This window comes from Tetrao urogallus, assembly GCF_951394365.1.
Source record: "Tetrao urogallus genome assembly, chromosome: 27".
In the NCBI taxonomy this organism is placed as follows: domain Eukaryota; kingdom Metazoa; phylum Chordata; class Aves; order Galliformes; family Phasianidae; genus Tetrao; species Tetrao urogallus.
The window spans coordinates 1,050,327-1,066,097 of record NC_136840.1 but is presented as its reverse complement, the minus strand read 5'-3'; the positions used below and the strand labels follow the sequence as shown (position 1 = coordinate 1,066,097).

Genomic DNA, 15,771 nt, shown 5'->3' with positions numbered 1-15,771 from the left:
AAGGTCACATATCCACTGTTTTTACCATTTAGTTCTTCTCTGTTTAATGTTTTAATAAAAACCATTAATATTATATATTTTATATTTTATGAGGGCTACTCTGAAAGTAATGCCTCCTATTTTGTTCTGTTGGAGTATGACGTTAGAAATGGATGGGGGAGGTATGGCAGTAGAGGCTGAACCTTCCCCACCAATATCCCATTATATTTTGTTTCCATGAAGCAAATGTCAGCAGAGGGACTGTCTGACAGGATGGAATCTGAAAGGGAATTGCATAGGCATGGAACTGAATTCATTCATGCAGAAAAAATGGTACCCAGTGACATTCATTGACACTTGCTGACATTTATGGAGATCAAACAGTGGATGTGATCCCAACGAAGCAATGGATGGTGTGTCTCAGCAGTAGCAACAGTGACAGTGGTCAGTTTGCTACAAGCACAGCATGCAGGCTCTTGGTCATTGATGGTAAAAATATATAGCTAACAATGAAGACAATGTTGAAAAATAGTGATTTGTAGCAGAGAATTTGCTATATCAAATAGTGTTATTTTGCTCTTTGTATCGGTTGTGGTTTTCATGGAAATAAACAGGAAGCATTACTTTCGGAGCAACCTTCATAGATGCAGCCCAAGACAATTTCTGTTCGCTCAATGCAGCCCAGGCAAGCCAAAAGGTTGGACAACCCTGGAACAAGATGAACCATTGTAACAAGAGGGACCAATCTTTGTTCTAACTTCTCACACTACTTCATCCAGCATGGATACCAGCAGGAAAGAATTGGACCCAGCGATAAAGATAGGGACAAGTTTCAAGGCTCCACTGCCCCCTTCCCTGTGGAATCACAGGGGCTTGGTTCATGCTAATACAGAATTCCCACAGTTCTATAGACAGGTTTTACTCCTAGGACAAGCAAAACAGCTGCTGAGAATGTAGACATTGCCTGTAACCCCCCACCAGGGTCCCGTTCCTACAGAGCACAGAATGAATGCACAAAGGAAGGTGAAATAGCACATTGGGTACTGGCTGGATGCTGGGCAAGGGGAATCTCACACCTCTGCTTTGACTTCACTTTAACCAAAGGTCTTCTAGGGACGGAGCTGATGTGACACCACACAGCACTCCACCACTTAGAGAAAGAGGAAATAAAGCAAACAAACCAGCACTGACAACATTCCTACTATGAAGAAATATTTGCTGCTAAGAGGCCTGGAATGGAAACAAAAATGTTTCATTTTGCTTCCCATTATTACTTGGATACAAACCAGGTTCAGAGCCCAGATAACACTGCCTATGATTTAAGCCAAAGGAAATAGATGTGTTTGATCTTGTTTATGTCTCTTGCAACCACAAGGCTCCTCTGTTCTTGACAGTGTCAAAAGAGGCAAACGTGCAGTGCAAGGCATGTCTGAAGTCCAGCTAGTACTACTGGAAGAACAGGATGCAGAGGGACTAAGAAGGTTCAAAAATAACCTGTGAGAGCACTAAAAGCTAAAGAGGTCTTAGTAAGATGAGGTCAACAATTAGTATTTACAGAGGTCTTAATAAGATGCAGTCAACAATTAGTATTTTCTGCTGTAAATGGGAGATAAGTGAAATGTTTTGATCTTATATAATTTTTTTCTTGCAAATCTCTGTTCTTTTTCCGTTGAATTGTGGAGCTATTTCAGAAGGCTTTTCTTAAGCCTGTTTCAGTGCATTTTCTCTGTATATATAAAATGAACTGCAAGTAATTGTTTTAAATTTGTGCTATCTTTGCACGTGGTCAAATTTTAAAGATGCATCGCTGTGTTCAATAAAACTACAAGGTTGAACACGGTCAACTGAACACAAATATTTGCTGAAGATAAATAACTTATGTAAGATAATGACTCATGAACTCAAAATTGAAAAAGTATATCAATAACTTTTTAACATTATTGATGGCAAAAACAGATGGTATACCAGCCAGGCCTTACCCAGGTGAATTTGGCTCTCTAAAAGTCTACCAAAATCCTATTCGAAATTTCTAAACAGAAAGCAATCAAGATGTCTCTGCTCAGAGCCACTTCATTGTGCTGCAATGCCTCACCAAAAATTACTGAAAGTAGATAAAATATAGAAATTAATTGCGGCCAAAAGCTATCAGCATACCAATACATGCAGCTACATACTTCAGTATCTTCTCATTGACAACACTTGATCAATACATTATATATTATCTCTTCTATCTTCACTACTGCATTAGCACTTATCTAAATGCTTCTCCCACCTCGAAGAGGTCATCTATCTGAAATCATACACTTGTTTCATAAAAGCTTCTTGTACCTTAAGAAGGCTGGATGATCTACGCAGACAGGGTTTGACACTAATTTACACACAATCCATAACTTACTTTATTATCTGCAGTTCTAAAACCAATCTCATTTTCAGTTCAAGCAAAAAGATGGCTGCATGCTGATCTACCAGACCAGAATGAAATTCAAGTACTACTTCAAAGCTTACTTGCACAGATAAACTGCCGTGCATTTGCATTTCAACAGGTGTGATTTCAGTTCTTAAATCCACCTTATTTTGGTGCATTTTCAGAGTTACGTACACTATGTAATTATTATTATTTTTTTTGTATGTGGATGCAGGTTTGTTGCTGGGATCTGCTGTTAAAAAGCCTCAAAGAGAAACCAAATGTGAGAACCAAAGCTCCCAGCAGAGCCAGAAGCATGAGACTGCCTTCAGGTGAATGGATTTCAGCATTAACACCAACCTGCCCCCCTCCTCACCTGTGCTTCCTCTTCCAGCTGCTGCAGATGTGTTATTAAGCAGACTCCCTTCCTCCCTTCCTCCCTTCCTCCCTTTCCAATGTATTAATAATTCACTGCTTCTAGAGAACTGTTCCAAGGCTTCATAGGTGCACTAGATAACATGGCAGAAGCTTAAACGCATCCCATTTCTTCAGATAGTGTAGCACCTCTTTTATCATAACCTCAGTGCTTTTGCTCTGAGTGTTCCCAGATCTTTGGAGTCCCCGAATGCTTTATGGGAAGAGCAGAGGGGACAGAGAAGTCATTATGGTGTTGGGAACATGTGGTAAAGCGGGGATCCCTGTTCCTACCACAGTTCCCATTATTTCTTTTCTGGGTGGAGAAAGCCAGAAAACTTCAACTTTTTAAGGTTTCAAAGACCAGCAAAAAATTGCTTCACTTAAACAAAGTTCCTAAGGAATGAACCTTTGTGGAAACTGAAACTTTTAACAAAAGAATGACAAAAAGAAGAAAACACCTCTGATGTGGGGAACGTGACGGATTGCATCAGAAGCGGAGACAGGAACGGTCCCTGCTGCAAGCGGGCCACTAATCTGGAGCTAATTGCTGACAAAGGCACTCAGGTTATGCTGTTTCAGCACTTCTAGCTACTTCCACTTGCTGTTGGTTCCCAAACCCTGCTGCAATAGGTTTCTAACAACAATGCACAAAACAGGGACAGATTCATTCATTCTTGACTGAACTACATGTGAACAAGCAGCAGTTCTAGCATCGATCAGAACCAGCCTCCAAGCCCTTTGCTAGCAGGACTAGTGAGAAAGTAAACGGTATATCATTCCCAAAACACTTGCAGATAAACTGTACAGTAATTAATATCAGAATTATTGATGCACAGCAAACATTTTGCAAAGAATTTATCTGAAACTCTGTCACCACTTCACACTTTACAGCATTGATTTATAAATCATAGAACAAACAGTGGCATGTCCAATAAATACTTTATGAATGTTTGCCAACAATTTATCTTACATAATATGATATAAATACACTGCAAATACTGAGTATGCTATTTATAAATTACAAGCTGCACATCATCAGCTATGATTTCTCGCACATTCTTTTGCATAATGTGAGAAACTAAAATCTGGCCTCACACTTGGGGTGTTGCAATATGAAACACAAGTGTGGGCACTCCTCCTGCTGTGCCTTTTTCAAGGCTTTGCAGCAGTCCCCCATCACCTCTACTGTCTATGAGTTCCTCCGCCTGAGTCTAGGAGAAAAAAAGTTCCCTGGCATTGCTCAGTGCTTCTTTGTAACCCACTACCAACTGTCAAACATTCCTATTTCATAGAATCATAGAATCCTTGGAGTTGGAAGGATCTTTAAAGGTCATCTAGTCCACCTCCCCATTTCGTCTTATCCAGCTTCAGAGAAAGCATGAGGAATATAATAAAGGAATATAATAAAATCAGTAAAACCTCATGGCTGACATATTCATAAAAATGTCCCATGTACACCTACCTAGAGGAAATCACAGATCCCAAGGCTCTAAGATCAGAAGGGGTTACTGTGCTCGACTTGTCTCACTCCTGCAGGAGGCGTGCCAGCATTGCTCCCCCAGCAGGTTGCTGAAACCACAGGAAATTCTTCAGCAAGGTGCCAGGCAGCCGAAAAGGGAGGCTGGGTACAACCTGATTTAACCCTGCAGTCAGCCCTGCATTAGCAGTAGGCTGGCCTGGATGACCTCCAGCAGACCTTTCCAATTCATGTTTTCCTATTGTTCTATGATTTAACTTGCCTGGCCCTCTTGCTTTTAATCAACAAAATGTCCATATGCAGTTAAGTTCTCTTTCACCTGGAAAATCCAACGTGAAGAAACAAGCACAAGTCACAGGATGATGATATATTGTGTATATCAATGAAATATATATAATATATTCTGCTTCAGACTATTGGGGTACGCTTTCTTTTTTATTCCCCAGCAAAACACGAACTCTACTATATACAACAGCTGCCTTCTTTTCCAACCCCAACTCCCAGGATGACTTTGGAAGAAAATGCTTTCTTCCCCTGCTTCATCAGCTTATCAAGATCCTCTAATTCCTGCTGTTCTGAGAACACACTTTTAGCAAATAAGAGTGCTTCAGATCACTGGGGAGTCCGAAGCGCTGATTGAAAGTCACGAGCTACCATAGTTTATTGCGTTATCAAAGTGATTTTGCTTGCCTTTTAAATACACCAAATAACACTGGGGGGTGGCAGGGAAAGGGGCAAGACAGGGATTTTCAAGCTTTTTCACTTATTTCCATTTCTGTTGCACCAGAAGTCACAGAGGACGTGACTGTGCTGGTGCACAATGCTAGGCATGAGACATGCTAGCAGCCAGGAAGAGAATAAAAGAGTAAATTGGTATTCCCAAGGTCATATGGCAAAGTAATAGAGAGTGAGAAGCACAGCTGAGACAGCAGGACTGCCAGAGCTCAGCAGCCACTGATGCAATGAGCTGTCTGAAAAGCCATTGCTTCCCCAAGGCCAGTTGTGTCCACAGCAAAGCAACAGGAATAAGATCTATTACCTGCATCATCTGCCTCTTGCCTCCGGGGGAGGCAGCAGCTCCTCAGTTACTCAAGGCTGCCTTGCAGATGTGCAATGTTTCAGCTACTACTGAGCTTGGAGTGACTTCTCTTCCTTTTCTGCCAACTTTGGATACCTCCTAGAGGGGGAAAAAATACAAAAATTAGAAAAGCAAGAATGCATTTAATAGCTTTTTTTGTAGTTGCTTTGGAAAGCTTGTCTTACCTGTAGCTCAATCGTGCAATACAAACAAACAAGAATGTTGCTTGCAGATTGCTGAAGACCTTAAAAGTGCTGAGTTAGCACTGGGAGCTGCTTGGCATCAACAGTGTGTAAAAAGAAGCTGGGATCTGCCTGCTTCACATGTAATTTTATTTTTGTATCACACTGCAATACGACTTAGCACAGTAATGACAAAGGTGTAATGCATCCCCTGACTCCAGTAATGACCAATATAACTCTCTTCCATAGATGAATTTACTTTAACCTGCCCATATATTACCAAAATGCCAGTCACCAGAGCATCAAAGCAAATAATGGGCATTAAGTACCAGTGAAATAACTGCTCTGGAAGAAAATGAGGAATTTTTTGCTTTTGCTGCTCCACTGATGGCCCCAGACCTTGGCCACAGAACTGCTGTGTTGATGGATTTCTTTATTTCACGTCCTCTCTGTTTTTTTTTCTGCTTAACTGTCCTATGTGCATGGAGTTAGGTGGATTTTTAAATAAAAAGAATCATAGAATCATTACTGTTGGAAAAGACCTCCTAAGATCATTAAGTCCAACCGTCAATCCTTCACCACCATGCCTACTGAACCATGCCCCTCAGTATCACGTTTACCCTATGACTGCTTTGTGGCTGGCTTACTCTCATTTTCCACTGTTGATTACACTTATAAGGATAAGTACATCTTGTATTTTTGATGAGGAGCAGAATCCTATGGAAAGCAGAAGGAACATTTGCTGCTGAGGCAGCAGGGAACACAACATATGTTCTGGAAATCTCTATTTCTGAGGAGTGGGGAGATCAAAATCTCTCCTCTACCAAGTCCAAACTGTACAAGTTCTGTCAAATAATTCTTTATTGCTATTAATGTTATGTGGGAGCCATTCAGAGGCTTGTGTGTGGGCAATTACATCAGACAGGTAATTTGTTTGTCATTAAAGCAAGGTCGAGGCTCGATGGACCTGAACCCTTATCAAACTCCTTTTTGTCTGGCTAGGTTTAAAAAAGTGACTACAGACATTTAAAAGAGCCCAATTGCTGGGACCTCCTAAAAATTAATTCCTTTCACTATAACAATATACAGCAGACAAATCACCGTGCTGCTTAAAGATATCTGTAAAGGCACAAGTTTTCCTATGTACAGTGAGGCAAATTCCTTCAGGAACTTTTCCCAGTGGGGAGCTGAGACAAAATTGTGTTTATCAATCTCCAGAATGTTTCCAGTTCACTATGGGAAGGGGCAGCATATTCCAAAAGGCTTCTAAATCTCAGGGCTGAACATTGCCAGCCTTAGCTATAAATCCAAACAGAAACTTGCTTTTACGGACTCACGTTCCTTGGGTGCAGCTCCTACCCATCACATTATCCGTGCAGCGTAATTTCAGTGCCCTGCTGACATTTGCAAGGCAATTACAAGCTGGAGAGCCAGGTAGCAGTCAATTTCTCTCAACGCCTCCCAGAAGCTGTTATTTGGTTCCATCAGTTTTTGTCTTTCGTGAAGCACAGAGTTCAACAACACTGGGCTGAAGGTCAGGCTGATTTTCATCCAGCTTGCCTGAAGACTGCACAACCACGAGCAGCTGTCCTGAGGAGATCTGTGACATTGGTGCTCAGACCCAGCAGTGACCATAAAGATGCCATCATTAGCAAACACTCATAATGAGTTCTCTCCAGTACGCCTGTTTGCTGCTTGCTAGGAGAGGGATCTTTAGGGACACAGCACAAAGTTTTTCTTGGGCCTTACCTGGCATCTGGGGAAATGCTCCATCCTCCCTCAAAAACCATCTGAAGAGGAGGGTAAGACCTTCCCTATGAGGAACCTAGGCAGCTTTTAAGCTGAAGTTGTAATACAATCACGATTCCATGAGCCAACTCTTGAAAAACAAAAGACAAATATGAAACTCATAACAAAAGACTGGAGCTGGACATATTACACTGCAGGCTTTTTTTTTTTCTTTTTTTTTTTCTTCAAAAATGGGTTTTATCACATTTCTTTGGCTCTAATTGCAGCCACAGCAGTGTGAGATTTAATTTCTGCTACATCCAGAGTCCCAGAGAGGTTTGTATAGAGCCCTTTTGGTCTGATCGCTGCAACCAGCTAATTAATAGTGCTTCAGGTAGCTTGGTACATGCTGCTGTGACATCGTGATTCGATCTAAAGCAATCCACCATGTGAATATCTGTCCCTTCATGCAGGTAGGTAAGGCACAACAATATGTCCTCAAAACATTCATGGAACGTTACCTCCTTAATCATCAAGAACACTAAGAAAATGCTTCTTGCCCACACTGGCACCAAGGTTCAAACAGCACAAAACCAGCAACATTTTCAGGTAGAAAGGTGTGGATTCATCCAGTTAGCCATGCACACAGTAGTGAACCCTATAATACAAACACTGCCATTATCACCTTTTAGGACCATGGGAACGTCACCACATTTTTGATGCCTATTGAAATGTATTCCAGTGCTGATCCAGAGCCCACAGGAATCAATGGGAGAAAGAGGGAGCTTCCACTTTTGGTGTAATAGGCTGTGGGTCAATGTCTTAAACTCAATTTGAAGAAGCCCGTTGTTTCAGGAAACCTTTTCCCTCTGTCTGTAGGAATGCTAAATCTGACAGATATTGAGATGTCTAATAGAGCTGGCTGTAAATTTATCACCTCGTCTTCCACTCCATTTTCTTTTCATTTCCTGCCTAGCATTTAATTCTAAATACATTACCTCTGATGCATCCAGCAGGTCCACGTTTTCCTACAAGCTGCCTAGTGCACAGAATGCATACATCCACATACATGCTTCCTTTCCTTTCAGAAGAAAAACATGTTTTTCAGGTGAGAAATGCAGAAGACAATACGAAGTTGTATATATGATACAAGAATGAGCACTTACAGAGACTCATGCATTGAATCCTAACCTTGTGGCCAAGTGATAATATTAATTAAATAAACACCCACTGCTGTGTTATTCACCAGCCAATTAAAAAACCATATATCTTACCTTCTAATCTGAACCCATCTAGCTTCATTACAGAGACAAAATATTTAGGAAAGCCAGAAGGCTTCTCCTTCTCATTCTTCCCTCCCCCAGCATCACCCCTAAACCTACTCTTAGGGAGGAACAACTTTTCCAAACTTCACCCAATTCCTTTAGCTCCAAGAAGGTGAGATGGGATAAAATTTTTGTTCCCTTTGTCCACTGAATCCCTGCGTAGCACATCCAGAGAAATCATTCAAACAGTAGCTTGGCTGTGGTGTCCCAACCACAAAATAATATGTTTATTTTTTTTTTTTCCACCACTTTTTGTTGTTGTCATTTTATTGATAAAAACTACACAAAAACTAACTGATCAGGATAATTAATTTAAAAAAACAAAACAAAACAAAACAAAACAAAAAAACCCAATGTTACACATTCTCCTGCGTTTTAGAAATTGTGTCAGCCAGTGAGTTTCACCAAAACACTCTTGCTTTAAAGGATTTTCCTTCTGATCCATTTCAAGCACATCTTTCCCATTTTGGTTCCCAAATGTCCATTAATTTTGCTTACAGCACATCTGGACTGTAAATATGCGAGATACACCATTGCATGTTTCCCCCCCCCCCTTTTTTTTAGAGACCCAGAAGTAATTATAGTGTCAACAATGAAGCACAATGATGACAGTAAAAATCAAAAGCACCCTCCATAGTGTACAGCCTGTCTCTTAAATGTACATGCACCCAAGTTTCTTTGTTTCTGCTGCATCCATTGCCAATGTCCTTTTGGTTCAACATAAGCTGTAATGCCCATGTCTGAAGTTTGAAATATTAGCGCTCAACCACTTAAAAAAAAAATAAAAAATAAAATTAAAAAAAATAAAAAAGGAAAAGGAAAAAAAAAAAAGAAAATATAAATCTATCTTTTGCTCCGTTGAAAAAGAACCAAAAATATTAAACAAATTTTTGAAGAGTAATAAACACTCAATAAGGAATCATGGCTGACCCATCCCACCCCAGCCCTTGCCCTCCCCACCCCTTTATTTTTTACCTGTGGTTCTCCTTCCCTGGAACCGTGCAATGTAGAAAAATCAAATATACAAACAAAACTCTTAATCCATCCCTTTATGTAGCTAGAGTGAAATCTATTTTTTTTTTTTTTAATAAGAACTCAACAATCTCTCTTTAATATTTACATTGAGGAATTTGTTCGAAAGTTTAAAGCAAAGAAAATCCTGAAGTTCTCAGTGTGTACTGCAAGACAGCATTTCCAGTCTGCGGGGTCTGCTTTATCCCCTTCCCGTGGTCTGTGTTGGAACATCTCGAAGTGGAACGGTGGATTTTAGCTCCTGGCCCTGCTCTCTTCTGAGCTGAAAGGTCCTTCGGAAGAGCTCCCCGCTGCCTCCGGCCCTAATTTGGTATTCTCTCAATGTAGATGGCCGGAGCCGCTGAGCGTGCGATTGTGGCTATGAAGCTGTGGTCCCGACTGAGTTCCAGGTTGGTGGGCTCTGGCTGCTCCCGGGCCATGCTGTCGTAGCCCTTGTTGACGTGGAGGGGTTTGTGGGCTTGGCAGTAGCTGATCACTGGTTGGTCGTAGCTGTAGTAGGGTAAAGTCTTCATGTGGTGAGGGACCTGCAGGAGACCCAAACAGATCGAAAAAGAGAGAAATGTGAATGATGTGCTTTGCCATGTTTGTTTAGCAATTATCCCAGTGCAGCTCTAACGTGCTGGGTGCTCAGCATTCAGCTCCTGCAGGAAGACAGCTCTTGATTCATCCAGTCCCCTGCAATGGGACTACTCAAAGTGAGTGAGCCTTAACTTGGGCTGAGAGTCAGTGTAGTGCATGTGGGTTCATCTCTTCCCACGGTGCTGAGGTTAGGAGCTTAGGTCCATGAGGTGACTATGTCTAGGGCAGATCTCAACCCGTCCTGTCTTGTATACTGAATTCTGACCTTGCTTGCACAATCTGGCTGTGAAGGAAACTGCTGGTAAGACAATCCTTTTAAAAAAAAAAACAAAAACAGGCCCTCGTCCAGAGCCTCAAAAGCAGCTGAGCATTTCTACAGAAGGCAGCCCAGCCTGAGCATGTCAAAGGACAGGAAATCTCAGCTGCCAGCTCCTGCAGCTCTCAGCACAGCTGGACACGTGTTTACTCCTCCTAGGACTAAACTGTTTTCGAGATGATTTCGTGGGTTCTGTATCTTACAGGCTCACCAAGAGCCTTAATGATGCTCGCTGGAGCTGAGCAGATCCACACCTTGTACGAATGCAAAAATATATTCAAAATGCCTGCAAGATCTATCTGAATCCTCTTTTTTTTAAAATGTAAATAGAAAAAATGCCCCAATCCCCCACCCCACACACATCTCCTCCTTTCCTTTCTTTTTGTAGATAGATGTCCTATGTTTGCAAATGTTAATCCTACAGGTAAATACGATTTATGGCACAACCTCAGATACAAATCTTTGCAGATAATTTTATCAGCTACAAGAGACGAGCTTTTCAAGTAGAAAGAAATAAGCTTTTAGGAAAAAATCACACTGCAGGAGACAGAGGCAAGAGTCTATTCTAACACACCTAGCAAACCTGGGCTCATTATAGCTGGAGAATCCCTACACAGAATTCAATCTCATAAGCAATGCTTCCTTATTTTCCATGCTGAACTTTAAGTGAACACTACAGAGCTAATTTATCACAAATTTCCATTGCATGGTGCACACTGCTGCAATCGTTATGAAAAAGCAAAGGCATTAGGAGCAATTCTAAGTCCTGCAGGGTCAGAGTTCCTGTTGCATTTGGATCTGAGAAGCAGCTGGAATCCTCCCCTGATCCCTCTGCAGAACGCTGGAGAGCTTCCAAAACTCTTCTGCTACCTGAAACTCAGCTGAAAACGTCATTTTACATGACAGCTCAAAGTCAGGAATATAGCAGACAGGTTGCTCAGCAGAATTTGATGGGACAATTGTATTCACTTGTGGATCACCTTCAGCCACAGTGCAAGAAACTCCAACTCCCTTCAGATACAGCAGTATCTGTGCCAATTCCTATCAGGGCTTGAATTTGTCCTCAGCCTTTAAGGCAGCTCTTTATGATTCTATAAAAGCCAAGGACTGTTTGTGTTCGGGAGAGCTGAGAGATTGAGGTCCTGGCTTTACAGCAATAACGCACAGTACATTAACCACCCGAGTCATGCAAGCAGAACTCTTTGCTTGTTTTCTTCCCTTCTCCAAATGGGAGTCAAATGGAATTGGGATCCCAATGGCACCCCTGGGTGGTGGATAAACACATTTCCCTTTCAGCTCTGTCTCAGCAGCTGTAGAGAACCACTCAATTGTTTTTGTTGTTGTTTCTTTTTCCACTTACAAAAGTCAGGTTTGTGGAGGGCTGACATTACATTAATAAGGGACACATAAGCACAGGGAAGGTGAAAGTTCTTTGAAAGTGTAAAAAACAAATAGGCGTATTGAGCAACCCATGAGCTAAGGAGCTACGTGTTCACTTGGAGAACACAAATGGGCCCAACTGTGCCCCCCTGTTCTCAGACATGGCCCTTCTGCTGCTCCTCAACTCTTCTGGGACCTAGATCCCAACAAGAGAAGTTAAAGAAAAGCCATGACAAAATCCTGGAAGAAGCATTATCCTTGAGGTACCTCCAGGGAATACCAAATGAAGAAATGCCAACAGGCCCCCAACAAGTTGTTTTTTGTGATTCCTCTAGAATGTGGTGGCAACCACAGGAACAGATCAGCACAGAAATTCCCATGTCAAATGGAAAGACAAACAGGACTGTTGATTGCAGAACCAAGCCTCCTTTCCCTCTCTGGAACCGTATAATAGAATCATAGAATGGTTTGGGTTGGAAGGGATTTCAAGGACCATCAAGCTCCAATCCCCCTGCCACAAGCAGGGCTGCCAACCTCCTCATTTAAAGCTAGACCAGGCTGCCCATGGCCCCATCCAATCTGGCTTTGAACACTACCAGGGATGGGGTGTCCACAACCTAACTGGACAGCCTGTTCCAGCACCTCCCCACTCTTTGTGAAGAACTTCCCCCATTTTCAGTATCTCTGAAATGAAAACATGGAAGCCATCGTTCACAAAGCTATTATATTTTTTTGTTCAATTATTAAAAAAAAAAAAAAGCATATTCAAAAGGAGCTGAGTTTAGAAATATTTTTCTCCAGGTTCTAAAGCAACTTTTACTCTGTTTCATTATTGCTACAGAACTAGTTCCTTGGATGCCAAGATAAGTGACCTTTGACAAGTCATTTTATGAGCTGGAAAATGAGAAGATTATGTCCTGCCTTTGCTGCCCTTGGGACTGGAGGTCTTTGAGCAAGGGGTGTTTGTGTAGGGACTGAAGCAATGCAGCTCTCACCTGAGCTGGGGCCTTTCAGCTGCTATGGCCTCCAGGAGACAAACAAAGAAACAGAATAAAAAACACCAAACAGGCTAACAAATACCCGAATAAATAGCTACAGGCTCTGGGATTCTGCCATCATTATCTTAAGGCCTCTTTCATGGAAGACACAGTTTTCACAGGTGAGAAACTGAGAGTAAGGGAATGAAGCACATACCTTTCCACAGTACTCTATGAATCATTTCCATTCTCTTTTCTAAAAATGACATTGCCTAGCACTTAAAGGATTTAAACTTGCTGCAGGAGAAACATTAATCAATGGCTATGCTCCCTCCTTGGATGTGCACAGGGCCAGGCTGGATAGGGCTCTTGTCAAGTTGGTCCAGCAGAGGTGTCCCTGCCTATGGCAGGGATTTGAACTACTGGGTGAGCCTTGAGGTGGGCCCTTCCAACCCAATGATTCTGTGATTCTACGATTAGCAAGAGAATGCCTTCCAAAGTCATTAATGTGTAAAGTCAGTAATGTGATGGACATGCTGATGTTAACCCACGTATGGCACCAGGGAGGATGGTCTTCATCTGTGCTACTGCCTTACCATAAAGGAGCATAGAGTTTATCCAGTTGATTAAGTCAGTGAGTGAATGAACCTTGTCTTGCAAGAAAGCATCGAGTCTATCAAGCAACAAGCATTATAAGCACTTCAATTGTTTAGTGAGGGGTTTTGGCTAATGGACTGGATTAGTTAGCTAGCATTAACTTCTGAAGACTGCAGCTCTACAGATCTTCACTCTGAATGTAATAAACATTGTTTCTTAGCAGTCACTCACTTCAAACAAACGTACAATTGCAAGCAAAATTTACATAAAACCCCTAGCTACAGGAGTAAGATAAAAGATTTAGCAGTGGAAATTTTGAAATGTAAATCTTCTTAATGAATAGACATTGGAGAGGTTAACAGCTCAACAGCACTGCTGCCAAATAACAACTCTGCAAAACCTGCTGTACTAACTTGAGTTTACCAGAAACTTGACGAAATTAATTCAAAATGTGTGTCTCTACATTCTCTGTCCAGTTTGCCTTTGACACCTAAGTCATTCCAACATGCAAATGCTTGTATCCACATTTCAATGCAATCTGTGGTTTTTTGTTTGGTTTAAACCACTGCACTGATTTGTATCAGCAGCTTTACCTACATTAACTAACTTACTCTCTAAACTTTAGAGGGGTAATGCACAAGAAAATTCAAATTAAAAAAATTTTCAGTGATAACAGTTATGCTTCAAATTCGGTTTCTTAGAGATGCAGCCATTAGTACTTAGATTTTTAACAAAACATCGATAAAAATCCTTATTCTGCAACATGAAGTGTACATGAATAAGATGAAACCTTGGCCACTGAACTTGAGGAGCTTGAAAAATATCAGACTGGGCCCCCAATTAATATTAAGTGACTGTATATCTAAACTGCTTTTATGTCCATTTCCTTTCATAGCATGCATCATCATTCATCCTTTATTGCTTGCACTGCCTAATAACTAAGGCTTTATTAGGCAACCCACAATTCAGCCCTACTATGGGTTCAAAGCAACACCTCTCTATCAAGCAATGCAGAGCTGAACAGAACACCCAATTCTTCGTGCTGCCTGTAACACCTGTTCAGGTATTTTCTTGGTGCACAGCAGCAGGCTTACTGCAGTGAAGACAAGTTGAGGATCAGAGATTAATGCTCTGTCTTGCACAGCATCACTTGCAGTTCAGCAAGATCTAATCACCAGCGGTCCCAGGTTGAAATAATTTCCTGGTAAACTCTTAAATCACATTTTGAAAACACGAGTTTTCCGAACAGATCTATTTCAGGTTGGAAATATTATGTGTTTTTTACTTTCAGCTGGGCTTTGAAGAAAGATCTCCAACCATTTGTTATCCTGCAGGGAAAGGATATCTTTCTTGGGAAACAAGGATGGCCATGGATGTCTAAATGACTCATAGCACCAGGACTATCAACCAGCGGGCAGACACGCAATGCAAGGAAGGACTGATAATCCCAGCACAGCCTTCTGGAAGAGGTCTGTAGTGGGAGGGAGGTCATTTGGATCCAGGTAAACTGAATTATGAGCATACACTTACCCACTTAGTGATTACACGATTAAATTACATCCAAGTTCAGAAGTTGTCCATACATAGCAGAAACTCAGAGTGACAAAATACGGAAGCTATGTTTCCTCATTAGTGCTAATATTTAGTCTCAGAACACCATGACTTCATTGCTGAATTAACAGCGTAGATGTTGATAAATCAAATTCAGAGTTCATTTTAAACCTTATCGTAATTTAGAGTAAAAATAAGCAAGGTTTGCAATTAGTGAAGCACACTGCTTCACCTTAAAGATGGATGGATTAGGTGCATTAGGCAGCTAGGACAGGTATGATCAATTTCATTGGATTTCCCCTTGGAACATCCCTTTGAATTCAGTTCAGAAAATCATTCCAGTTCAGGAAAATACACAATCACACATTTCCTATTAAACTCATTCAAAGCAACAAAGTGCCTCCATTAAAGTTACATCTGAAAAATGAATGTTGCTTCATTCTGTTTGCAATAGCAATAAATACGAGATTGTCTGTCTGCTCCTTTTTTTTTTTTTTTTTTTTAATAAACCATTTTGGCCTGAAATTCACGTTTCCTGAAGAACTCCTCAAATTGGCAAAAGCATCAAAATCATTTTAATTAAAAAAAAAATAAAAATGCAGACCTCAGAACTCCGAGTGCTGAGTAACAAGGTGTTGAGAAGAACTGCTTTTACTGCAGCTGCCCGTGTGACATGTAAGAGTTTCAGGAAATGTCAGCTTGGTTTTTATGTGAAGGTCTTCCAAACGTTTCATTAGCACAGGTTTTAT

At 41.2% G+C, this 15,771-nt stretch overlaps 1 protein-coding gene across 1 annotated transcript in view; it reads right to left on the bottom strand.

The window, feature by feature from the left end:
- Positions 1-9,924: 9,924 nt before the first annotated feature.
- LRRTM4 (leucine rich repeat transmembrane neuronal 4) overlaps positions 9,925-15,771 on the bottom strand; it is a gene marked incomplete at both ends in the record, with an annotated part of 221,127 nt that continues 215,280 nt past the window's right edge. Inside the window, one exon of the mRNA XM_079547499.1 lies at positions 9,925-10,146. Coding sequence (XP_079403625.1) covers positions 9,925-10,146 — 222 coding nt within the window. The remainder of the gene's footprint in view (positions 10,147-15,771) is intronic.